General features: G+C 50.8%; 1 protein-coding gene across 1 annotated transcript; it reads right to left on the minus strand.

Annotated features, from left to right (window-relative positions):
- Window positions 1–363: 363 nt before the first annotated feature.
- Window positions 364–3,105, minus strand: LOC118473518 (DNA-directed RNA polymerase subunit beta''-like). Its single transcript, XM_035963257.1, has one exon. It carries the CDS (start codon window positions 2,998–3,000, stop codon window positions 364–366), a length of 2,637 nt encoding a protein of 878 aa, XP_035819150.1. The 5' UTR covers window positions 3,001–3,105.
- Between the last annotated feature and the right edge of the window lie 9,996 nt (window positions 3,106–13,101).

The raw sequence follows: 13,101 nt of genomic DNA on the forward strand, positions 1-13,101 counted from the left end.
CGAGGTCCGACCCCTGAACAGCATCGGGTCCGAGCAGGCGGTGGCGTTCTTCACCAACATCATCCATCGCTTCGGGGTCCCAAACTCCATCATCACTGACAACGGTACCCAGTTCACCGGCAGAAAATTCTTGGATTTTTGCGAGGATCATCACATCCGGGTGGACTGGGCCGCTGTGGCTCATCCCATGTCGAATGGGCAAGTAGAGCGTGCCAACGGCATGATTCTACAAGGGCTCAAGCCCCGGATTTACAACGACCTCAACAAGTTCGGCAAGCGATGGATGAAGGAACTCCCCTCGGTGATCTGGAGCCTGAGGACAACGCCAAGCCGAGCCACAGGTTTCACGCCGTTCTTCCTGGTCTACGGGGCCGAGGCCATCTCTCCGGAAAAGATTTTGAGTTCTGTATGGCTTTTTTTTCTCTTCACTCGGACCAATCCACCTAGTCGACTTCTTGTATTTTTTGTGAGTTGTGTATCGACTCCAATAATACTATTGTCAAGTACCTTTAGGGATGAGGATCTCGGCAAGATATGCAGTTCTTGAAGAATGAAAAAAAACCGATCTACTTCTTTTTGGTATTTTAGACTAAATTCTTTTGTTCCTCGATGCTCAATAAAACCCTCTTTTTTTAAGATAGAATCTTCCTCCGGGCTCCCATATTCGTCTTCTGAGTCTTCCTCTGAGTCTTCTTCTGAGTCTTCTTCTAAAGTCCCATATTCCTTCTCTGAGCCATCTTCAGAGCTCCCATATTCTTCTTCTGATTCTTCCTCTAGGATTTCATATTCGCCCTCTCCCTCTCGAGTCCTATATTTGTTCTCTAGGCTCCCATATTCTTCCTCTGAGTCTTTCTCTAGAGTCCTATATTCGTCCTCTAGGATCCCATATTCATCTTCTAGGGTTTCATATTCGTCCTCTAGAGTCCTATATTCGTCTTCTAGGATTTTATATTCGCCCTCTCCCTCTCGGGTCCTATATTTGTTCTCTGGGCTCTCATATTCGTCTTCTGAGTCTTCCTCTCGAGTCCGATATTCTTCCTCTCGAGTCCTATACTCTTCCTCTTGGGTCCGATATTCTTCCTCCAGGGTCCTATATCTAAATTTAACAATTCCTGAACCCCTTTTATCTTTTCTGTATCGTGGATCGTCAAAATAAGCAAAAATAGTATTTCTACGTAAAACACCCATAAAGGGTATTTCCATTGAAATACCCAAACAGGATATTCGCTCTTTTTCTTGTTCTTGATGATATTGTAATGGAACGACGAGCCTATTTCTTCGCTTTTTCGCCAACAAATCTGAATTATCTTGAAGAATGGAAGGATAGAAACAATTCCAATGACCGTTGAACACGATTCGATCTGGCGTTAAATAATCAAGAATTTCTCTATCTTTTTTACCAAAAGTATCCAACAGTCTATGGCTTACTTGATCATTAGCCATTGAGAAGTCAAAGATATATCTTCCATCAACAGAAAAAGAATAAGTATTCATTTGATCTTGATCCTTGTGCAGCGAAAAAGATGCTATACTGGATCTGCACATACTTACTGACAATATCCATAAATGGCTTGTTTTTGGTAATCGACGAAGATTACCATATTGATATTCGGGCGCATGGTAAACATCAGTACTCCAGTGCATTTCCCCGTCTGATTCGGAATAAATATGCTTTTGTACCTTTTCTTTAAAATGCAAAGTGGACGTTCCGGCACGAATCTCCGCAATTACTTGTTCAGATTCTACATATTGATCATTTTGCACTAGAATCAAGCTTTTTAACGGAATATTCACACTATGTAGAATATCCTGACTCTGAATAGTTACATGCAAGTCTATATAGCATAGAAAAGCAGGCTGCCCATGACGGGTACGTGTGGGGTGAACCAAATCCTCATTGAATTGGATTTTTCCATTCGAGGGGGATCGTATAAGGTCGGCAGTACCCCCTGTGAATACTCCACCAGTATGAAAAGTTCTTAATGTTAATTGAGTCCCCGGCTCCCCAATTGATTGACCCGCAATAATACCTACAGCTTCCCCCAATTCGACCAGATCCCCATGAGTGGGACTCCGCCCATAACATAATTGACAGATCCAAGATGTGCTCCGGCAAGTAAAGGGGGTTCTAATATATATTGGTTGTGCTCGAAACGGTTGTGCTCGAAAGGCAGTTATGAATCGATTGACTAATCCAATTCCAATATCTTGATTTCGAGAAGCAATGCATCGTGAACCAATATATATATCGTCTGCTAATACACGACCAATTAGTGTTTGGACAAAAAGTTTTTCCGTCATCCCATTTTGAGGACTCACAGAAATACCTTGGATAGTACCACAATCTCTTCTACGCACAATAATATGTTGAACTACTTCAACAAGTCTACGTGTAAGATAGCCAGCATCCGCTGTTCGTACAGCAGTATCTACAACCCCTTTTCGGGCTCCGTAGCAGGAAATTATATATTCTGTCAAAGAAAGTCCCTCGCGTAAATTGCTTTGAATAGGTAAATCAATCATTTGTCCTTGAGGATCCGCCATTAACCCTCTCATACCTACTAATTGGTGTACCTGAGATGCATTTCCTCTGGCTCCTGAAAAAGACATTAGATAGACTGGATTAGAAGGATCCGTTATTCGAAAATTCGAATTCATTTCTTGTTTCAAATATTCACTTGTAGCATACCATATCTCAACGGATTGGCGTAATTTTTCTACCGCGTGTATAGCTCCATAATAATAGTGTTTCTCCAAAAGAAAACTCTGTTGTTCCGCGTCTTGGACTAACCATCCTTTAGAGGGTATTGTTAAAAGATCCTCGATTCCTAAAGAAATCGATGTAGTAGTGGCTTGATGGAAGCCCAGAGTCTTTATTTGATCCAGTATATGGGATGTATATCCCATTCCGAAATGATCTATTAATCTGCTAATAAGCCGTTTCATAGCAGTTCCGTCTATCTCTTTATTATGAAAGACCAGGTTGGCCCGTTCTGCCATACATAAGTACCCCCTTTTTTTGGCTGAGTAGGATTCGACAATTGCTGAGTAGGATTCGACAATGGGCCTGAGTCAGTGATTCGAAAACTTAATTTACTCCCTTTCCTCAATCTGGATCCTCCGATTACTATAGAGATGAACCCAATCCAGAATACGAACCGTAAAAGAAAACACCTATTAAACCAATCACAAGAATACCAGTTACAGTACCTATCAGCCAAAGAGGAATTCTTCCAGTAGTATCGGCCATTTCCCCTACTTTCCTCCACATTTTCTCAAGTGGTCATGCTAGAGACAAAAACAGTCATGGATAGTTATAAAGATGGTATCCTTCCAAATGGGATAAGAGAATTCTTACTACTCTCTTTCTTTCTCTCAATTGAAGAAGTAATTGGAAAATAAAACAGCAAGTACAAAAATGAGTAATAAACCCCAGTATAGACTGGTACGATTCAATTCAACATTTTGTTCATTCGGGTTTGATTGTGTCATAGTTCTATAGTTGGAATTTGGTTTATCGTTGGATGAACTGCATTGCTGATATTGATCCCAAGAAAAAAACCGTGGGTACAGCTAATCCGTGAACAGCCAGCCATCGCACTGTAAAAATAGGATAGGTTCGATCTATGGTCATTGGGGGCCTCCTAAAAGGATCTACTAAATTCATCTAGTTGTTCTAAAGAATCAAAACGGTCGGTTATTAATGGAATTCCTTGTCGGCTTTCCGTGAAATACTCGTTTGGTCGAGGACTTCCAAACACGTCATAAGCTAAACCCGTACTGACAAATAACCAACCCGCAATGAATAGGGAAGGTATAGTAATGCTATGAATAACCCAGTATCGAATACTGGTAATAATATCAGCAAAAGAACGTTCTCCCGTGCTTCCAGACATGCTGAGCTCCCAAAATTTTTATTCAAAAAAGGAATTGATTCCGTAAAAGATGGGATCCACCAGTAAATAGAAAATTATTGATATTTCATCCTTGTGAGATTGTCAATTTTGTACCAAAGGTGTATTTTGAGTATACCGAATTAGTATAGCTATCCTTCCTATGGCACAGCAATCCAGTTTTGCTTGGTCCCGAAACAGAATTCCTTTTTTCTCTTTTTTGTTCCTTGTCTATAGGAAAATTACATGTTATTCAAGGCATCAATAGAACCCCACAATTTTTTGGGTCCTACTTATTTTCATTGTCTTCGGAATAGTAGAATAATTTAATTTGGAATAGCGGCCAAGATCTTGGGAAAATCTAAGTTAATGATTAATAAGATAAAGAATTTAGGAAGGATATTCTCATATTGACGCAATACAAAGATAAGTATATGCAAAATCGATCCCTTTTTAGTTAAAGGAATTTAATTGGTTAGCATAAAATAATATCTAATAAATAGAAAATCGAATAGCGGATAATCCGTTATGAAAGAAACGGAATACATTCTTTGAAGAATCAAGATTCGTAATCAATCCTTGTCTTGTTTGTTGGATTAGGTCTAATTTTCTTGACCAAACAGCAAGCATGGAACTTTACAAGAAGAACTTAAAAGAAAAGGATAATTGAAGTAACTTTGAATCCACTTTTGTTGGGGTTCAAAAAACGAATAAAAATAAATAAAAAAAAGTAAATTTAAGGAATAGTTCCCTTTTTGAGGGGGCCCCTCGGGGGTCGTGGAATGCTTTTCTTCTCCTCTTATTCCATATGGAATACAATGAGTTAAAATTTGCTCCAAAAAGAGGATGAAATCCATCCTATTAAAAAAGAAATAATCCGAATCCGAAATAGAAAGAATTTTTTTTTTCAAATTCAATTCTTTATTTATCTTTTATTCCAAAATTCTCCCGAAAATCCAATTTCATTTTTCAATGGGGTTAGATGATCTAGTTCTTAATATTATTAGTTTACTTAACTGACAGATTCCACAACAAATCTCTTGATTCGGAATTAGGGACTCATGTTCCGTCTGATGAATCGATTTTCTCTTTTTTTTACACTTCTGTATCTCACTCTATCTTGTTTTTTAGTATTATCTAAAATAACCGATGAATTATGAATTTTCCATAACTTAAACTTAGGTAAGTGCTTTACCAACATATGTAGTGTAGTAAAAAAAATGGAATTGAACCCCTTCATGCTTACTATAACTAGTTATTTCGGTTTTCTACTGGCTGCTTTAACTATAACCCCAGCTCTATTTATTAGCTTGAACAAGATACGTCTTATTTGAAATGAATTGAATAGAAGAATCTTTCTTTTGGATTCTTGGTATTCTAGACTCTTTTCCACACTAATTACCAATTCTTTTCTTGGTCATTGAGATTCGTGGGTAGTTTAGACTATTATTTAGAGATAGATCGTACCTCTTTTTTTATCCCCTCGAACAAATCGAAATGATTGAAGTTTTTCTATTTGGAATCGTCTTAGGCCTAATTCCTATTACTTTAGCGGGATTATTCGTGACTGCGTATTTGCAATACAGGCGTGGGGATCAGTTGGATCTTTGATTGAGTAATATTTCTTTTTCACTGACCTGGAATACGGCTCCCCGAGGACGAGGGCCTACAACGATCAAAGCAACCAAGCTAGCCGAGAAGAATCGCTGGACCAGCTGGAAGAGGCTCGGGACAAGGCCTTACTACACTCGGCGCGGTACCAGCAGTCCCTGCGACGCTACCACGCCCGAGGGGTCCGGTCCCGAGACCTCCAGGTGGGCGACCTGGTGCTTCGGCTGCGGCAAGACGCCCGAGGGAGGCACAAGCTTACGCCCCCCTGGGAGGGGCCATTCGTCATCGCCAAAGTTCTGAAGCCCGGAACATACAAGCTGGCCAACAATCAAGGCGAGGTCTACGACAACGCTTGGAACATCAAACAGCTACGTCGCTTCTACCCTTAAGATGTTTTCAAGTTGTTCATATACCTCGCACCCACGCAAAGTTTAGTCATCAAGGAAGGGTCGACCTCGCCTCGGCAAAGCCCGACCCTCCCTCGGGGGCTAAAAGGGGGGAGACCCCCTTTGCGTCAAAATTTTCTCGAAAAAAGATCCCTTTTGGCAGAATATCTTTCGTGCTTTTTGACTACTTCGAAAAGCGGATCCTAAAAACGACGGAGTACACGTAAGCGGCCAAGGCTGACCGAGCCGAGGGACTCCTACGCCTCCGAGATACGGATACCTCACTCATCACCTTCTGCGATAAGTAACTCGCGTTCGGATAAAGTGATCCCGCGGACCGAACAAGTCTTTACGTTCGGAAGCTCTTCTGCCGAAGCAGTCCTTCAAGCCTTCTCGACTGAGTCGGTGACAGGGCCTCACGGACGGGTGGAAGTACGCGCAAGCGGCAAGGCCGACCGAGCCGAGGGACTCCCACGCCTCCGGGATACGGATACCTCACTCATCACCTTCCGCGAGAAGCAACTCTCGCTCGCACAAACATCCCTGTTACCAACAAAAAGTCCAGATGCTCGAAATAAGAGGAAAGGAGACGCAGCTTTACAACGCAGCAAGGGTGTGTTTTCTGGCCTCAGCGGCCGCAGAAGGCACACGCTACAAGACAATCTGATCCTGCAGGCTCGGGTCTTCACGCTGGAAGAGGGCTGTAGCACCCTCGGCATCGACAATACCTTCAGCGAGATCCGACCCAGCCTCGGACGGCGACGCGGTCCAGGGACTTCTCTGGGAATCCGGCCCGAGCAGGCGGCTCGGCCGGTCGCCTCGGGGGCCTCGGCCAACCATCTTCCAAGGGCGCCATCTCGGTCCGAGGCCTCGGTCGGCCAACTCCGGCGTCGGTCCCGCTGATGGACAACCCGGCTAGGCTCCGGCCAACCAGGTTCTCATCTTCGAGCCAACTCCGCCTCTGTTCGTGCTGATATCGCTACCCCTGGCCTCGGCTCATCGAAGAGCGGCCAAGGGGTCTCTTTAACTAAGCTAGAGGAGCCTCAGACAACAAGGCCGACTGAGCCGAGGGACTCCTACGCCTCCGGGATACGGATACCTCACTCGTCACCTTGACACGGGGCGACTCATGCTTGGTGAAGCGGTTCAGATAATCAACAGGCGAGACTTAGTGCTCGAAAATGAGGAAAAAACACGGCTCCGTGCCAAAACTACATACATGTTCAGGCCTCGACAGCCACGATGAACAAAGACACTGGCATCCAAAGTGCCATTACAAACGGAACTCCGGTTCCCCCTCCGCAGGAACGAACAACCCCACTCCGTGGGGGAAGGCCTGCGGAGCAACAGAAGACTGACGAGCGGCTCACCGCCGCCCGTTCTGACTACGACGACAACGACCCCCGCTCCGGATGGTCGAGCTGCAGCGGCGCAGGCCTCAGGGTGGGCGCTGCTGCAATCTTGCCCTCGCCCACACCGACGCTCGAGGGGCGAGGACAAGTGCGAAGAGCCGGAGGCCAGAGACGCGGATGGTGGCGGTGATCCCGTCGGTGACGGGGACTTCTCGAGCCGCCTCCGCCTCGGCACCGACGGCAGGGCCCACCGGCTCCCCGGCAGATCCCCACTCAAATCCTCCCGGGCGAGTGAGGCACCGACCTCCGCGTGAGGGCGCCATCCCGGTGCAAAGGCAGGACCACCCCAGAACACGAACGCCGCCCTAGCAGCGCGCGGCATCTTGGGTGGTCCTCCCGTGCACATGGCGCGGCAACCGCCCTCCGGCAGGAGGGGCCGCCGGGAGCCAAGCCGACGGGCCCGACATGCTGGAGGTGACGACGCCCGCCGTCGACCAGCCCCACGTTGTCGAAGTCCGGGCCGCCCGCAGGGCCAGTGAGCGCCCTCTCCCTCGGACACCGCGGGAAGGGGTGACCCGCGAACCCGCGTGGGAGGTAGAGCGCTGGCTCAGCCCGGCCCCCACCCCAGCGAGGATGATGAACATCCTTGAAGTTGAGGGTGGGACCAAGATCACAGCCCGGCTTGCTTCTCCCCACCCAGGAACTGGCGGTCACTGTCTTGGGTGACCACCAGCGGGGGGGAGCGACCGGGCTGCATGATGAAAATCCTTGAAGCCGAACGATGGCTGAAAGGTACCAACTCCCACGGAGTTGCGTTCCTCCAAAGATGAGGCGAAAATACGGCGGATACCCCCCATCCGGGGGCTTGGAAGGTGGAAAGACGCGACGCATAAGGGAGGAAGAAGACATGGTTGCCTTCCGAAAGGGGTCGCCCCCCTTTTAAAGGCAACTCTCCCTACGTGCGCCCCCAAACGCCACGGGCTGAGTCTTCTCCAACAAGCTCCAAGGCCCTCCCCTGCGGCGCAGGGGCTGGGTCCCGCATGTCATGCAAACCGGCTCAGAGCAGAAGAAGCCAAAGCGCCGCGCGTGGTGCACACAACCGCCCCGCGGTTACAAGCGACCCCCCACTTTTGCCCAGACCAACGGGCGGAAGGAGTGGGCAACCATGCAGGCGGCATGCAACCGCGCCAAGTGGGCACGCTTCTCCGACTCCCAACGCACCAGCATGGAGGCCCAGGCCCACGCGTCACGCAACCGGCGCGCCGGATGCTGCATGCAGGCAACTGCACCGCCACTTGCGCCACCGTCGCGCCTCTTCGGTTGCGGAACCAATGCCGCGACTCGAGGCGACCCAGCGCACGACCCAGCGGCGCCAGCCCGGTGCGACGGTCAATGCGGCCGAAAGTGGGCCGGCAGTAATGACGGTGGCAGGCGGGCGGGAGCAGCGGTCACGTCGTCAGCCAGGCTCACGTCCCATCCAGGGGCAGCAAGAGAGCCTCCTCTCACGGCGTGAAGACGGCGCGCCCGTGATCCGTCCCTCGAACGGCTCGCGCACGCGCAACGGCCGCCCCGCCAACCACTCGCCCCGTCGCATTAACTCCGCGGCGGGATAGGCGGCGCTTCTGGCAGGAGAAGCGGCCGACGCTTCGCCTTCGCCGTAATAACCACGCCAAAAAAAAGGTACGCCACGTCGTTCGATTTCGTATCCTTTTCCTTTTTTCCTCTTTCTCTATCTCTTGCAACAGGGACCGGGAAAGGGGGATACCCCGAAAAGGATCCTTCCCTGTGAAGGAACCGGGCTCCGTGCCCCCCTACTGATCAGAGGTTCGAAGGCTGGCCCTCCGAGGGGTTCAACAGTCGCCTCAGATCGCGTGGGCCCTACACCCACTACTGGTCAGAGGTTCGAAGGCCGGCCCCCCGAAGGGCTCCACGGCCGCCTCAGGCTACTCGGGCTCCGCGCCCATTACTGATCAGGGGTTCGAAGGCTGGCCCCCGAAGGGTTCACAGTCGCCTCAGACGCCGAGCGAGGGATGACCAGGGGTACGTTCGATACATAACCAAGGCTCGGGCTGCGCTCCCGAGGTACCCTAGGACATTTCCGAGACCAGCGGGAGCGATCTTGTAACGGAATCCCATCGGAGGGAGGCATCGAGCCCTCGGACCCCGTCGCCAGGGGACCGGGTCCGGCAGATCACCCGCAGGTACTTTTGGGCGTGCCTCTGGGCCCCTAGCCGACCCCCAACGAACTGGGCACGAACGTCCACTCGGATTACCCGCTTGCAGCTCATCGGAGACACCATGTTCGGTGCCCATCGAGGGTAACATGGCGCTCTCCCCCCTCCTCCTTGCGGAAAGGCGACGAAGGGGCGTATGTAAAAAAGCCGAGTCTGTCCCTGATCGCCCTCTCGCCCTGTGCGGAGGCTCAAGGGCTGCTCTCGCAAACCCGGCTCCGGCCGAACCGTTGACAGCGTCAACATACCAGCCCGAGAGCTTGGTCCTCGACCGTGCACCCGGGCTACGGCCAGTTCGCATGAGGGAACCACCAGACCAGCCAAAGCATTACACAAGGCATTAAGACCTCGAAGGAGTGAAACCACCCCTTCGAGGCCTCGGGGGCTACACCCGGCGGGTGCGCTTGCGCGCACCCACCGGAACAAAATGCAACCGAGAAAGGCTGGTCCCCTTGCAAAAAAGTGCGACGAAAGCCTCCAAGCGAGTGCTAACACTCCCTTCGAGGCTCGGGGGCTACTGTCGGGGACCATAATTAGGGGTACCCTCAAGACGCCTAATTCTCAGCTGGTAACCCCCATCAGCATAAAGCTGCAGAGGCCTGATGGGTGCGATTAAGTCAGGGATCAGTCCGTACGAAGCGAGTCGATCACGCCTCGCCCGAGCCTAGCCTCGGGCAAGGGCAGCCGACCCCTAGGGATTTCCGTCTCGCCCGAGGCCCCCCTTTAACGGCGGACACATCTCCGGCTCGCCCGAGGCCTTGCCTTCGCTAAGAAGCAACCCTGACTAAATCGCCGCACCGACCGACCAAGTCGCAGGAGCATTTAACGCAAAGGTGGCCTGACACCTTTATCCTGATGCGCGCGCCCCCCGGCAGAGCCGAAGTGACCGCCGTCACTTCGCCGCTCCACTGACCGGTCTGACAGAAGGACAGCGCCGCCTGCGCCACTCCGACTGCAGTGCCACTTGACAGAGTGGGACTGACAGGCAGTCAGGCCCTGCCAAAGGCGCCATAGGAAACTCCGCTCCGCCCGACCCAGGGCTCGGACTCGGGCTAAGCCCCGGAAGACGGCGAACTCCGCTCCGCCCGACCCAGGGCTCGGACTCGGGCTAAGCCCCGGAAGACGGCGAACTCCGCTCTGCCCGACCCAGGGCTCGGACTCGGGCTAAGACCCGGAAGACGACGAACTCCGCTCCGCCCGACCCAGGGCTCGGACTCGGGCTAAGACCCGGAAGACGACGATCTCCGCTCCGCCCGACCCAGGACTCGGACTCGGGCTAAGCCCTGGAAGACGGCGAACTCCGCTCCGCCCGACCTAGGGCTCGGACTCGGGCTAAGCCCCGGAAGACGGCGAACTCCGCTCCGCCCGACCCAGGGCTCGGACTCGGGCTAAGACCCGGAAGACGACGAACTCCGCTCCGGCCGACCCAGGGCTCGGACTCGGGCTAAGACCCGGAAGACGATGATCTCCGCTCCGCCCGACCCAGGGCTCGGACTCGGGCTAAGCCCTAGAAGACGATGAACTCCGCTTCGCCCGACCCCAGGGCTCGGACTCCGCCCTGGCCTCTGCCGAACAACCTCCGCCTCGCCCGACCCAGGGGCTCGGGCTCGGCCTCGACCATTGAAGACAGACTCGACCTCGGCTTCGGAGGAGCCTCCACGTCGCCCGACCTAGGGCACATGCCCGCCACGTCAACAGGGAGTGCCATCATCACCCTGCCCTGAGCCGACTCGGGCCGCAGAGAACAAGACCGGTGTCCCATCTGGCTAGCTCCGCCAGATAAGCAATGATGGCGCTGAAAGGGAAATGTGCCCTTGGGCCATTTCTAAGTATTTTGGTGATTGAGTGCCAACACAAGTGCTTAAATGTGAATCTATGGCCATGGATGGACAAAGAGCAAATCAAAAGTAAAGGTATGTTTCTAAGCCTTAGTACATTGGTTTTGTGTACTAATATACTTGTCTAAGTGTTAGAAACAGAAAGAAGAAGAAAAGAAAAGAGGTGCAAAAGGCTTGGCTGTGTACAGCCAAGACTCAGCTCAGTCTGGCACACCGGACTGTCCGGTGGTGCACCGGACAGTGTCCGGTGCGCCAGGCTGACTCGAAGTGAACTGGCCGCTCTCGGGAATTTCACCGGCGACGTACGACTATAATTCACCGGACTGTCCGGTGTGCACCAGACTGTCCGGTGAGCCAACGGTCGGCCGGGCCAACGGTCGGCCGCGGAATCCGCGCGCGACACGTGGCCGAGCCAACGGTCGGAAGGGGGCACCGGACTGTCCGGTGTGCACCGGACATGTCCGGTGCGCCAACGGCTCCCAGATCTGCAACGGTCGGCTGCGCCATTTTAGGAAGGAAATCAGGCACCGGACACTGTCCGGTGTGCACCGGACTGTCCGGTGCACCAGACGACAGAAGGCAAGAATGGCCTTCCAGATTTGCTCTCAACGGCTTCTAGCTGCCTTGGGGCTATAAAAGGGACCCCTAGGCGCATGGAGGAGAATACTAAGCAACCTTAGAGCATTCTTGATCATCCACACTCAGTCTTTGCGCATTCGTTTGTCATTCTCAGTGATTCGAGCTCCGTTCTAGTGAGAACTTTGAGATAGTCTTTTGAGCTCGATTCTTGGCCGTGTGTGTGCGCATTTTGCTGTGGATTTGTGTGTGTTGCTTCTCTCCCTTACTCCGTGCTTCTTTGTGAACTTCAAGTGTAAGGGTGAGAGACTCCAAGTTGTGGAGATTCCTCGCGAACGCGATAAGAAAAGAAAAGCATAACACTGTGGTATTCAAGTTGATCATTGGATCACTTGAGAGGAGTTGAGTGCAACTCTCATCCGTTGGGACGCCACAACGTGGAGTAGGCAAGTTTTGTACTTGGCCAAACCACGGGATAAACCACTGTGTCTTCTCTGTGTTGAACTCCTTGTGGTTATCGTATTGTGCAAGATCTTCTCTCTAGCCACTTGGCATTAATTGTGCTAACGCTTAATCAAAGTTTTGTGGCTTAAGTTTTTAAGTTTTACAGGATCACCTATTGACCCCCCCTCTAGGTGCTCTCAATTGGTATCAGAGCCGTTCTCTTCAAGAAAGGGACTAACCGCCCGAAGAGATGGATCCTAAGGGCAAGGGGATGGTGATCAACGATAAGGAGAAGGAGTCCTTCGTCAACGAGCCCAATGATGACAAGCCCACTGACTCAGGCTCGGGTCACAAAAGAAAAGACGGGAGGAAGAAGAAGACAAGGCGCATCAAGGAAATTGTCTACTACAGCGATGAATCTTCCTCCTCCCAAAAGGACGACGACGACGACTACGAGAAAAAGAAAACGGTCAATTCGAACTTTTCTTTTGATTACTCTCGTATTCCTCAAAGTGCTAATGCTCATTTATCCATTCCTCTCCGCAAGCCTCCTCACTTTGATGGAGAGGACTACGGATTTTGGAGTCACAAAATGCGTAGTCACTTGTTCTCTCTCCATCCAAGCATATGGGAGATTGTAGAGACTGGAATGAAATTTGATAGCTCGGATAGTCCCATGTTTATTAATGAACAAATTCATAAAAATGCACAAGCTACTACTGTGTTGTTAGCCTCTTTATGCAGGGACGAGTACCATAAGGTGAGCGGCT

The sequence above is a fragment of the Zea mays genome, chromosome 10, assembly GCF_902167145.1.
Source record: "Zea mays cultivar B73 chromosome 10, Zm-B73-REFERENCE-NAM-5.0, whole genome shotgun sequence".
NCBI classification, from domain to species: Eukaryota; Viridiplantae; Streptophyta; class Magnoliopsida; order Poales; family Poaceae; genus Zea; species Zea mays.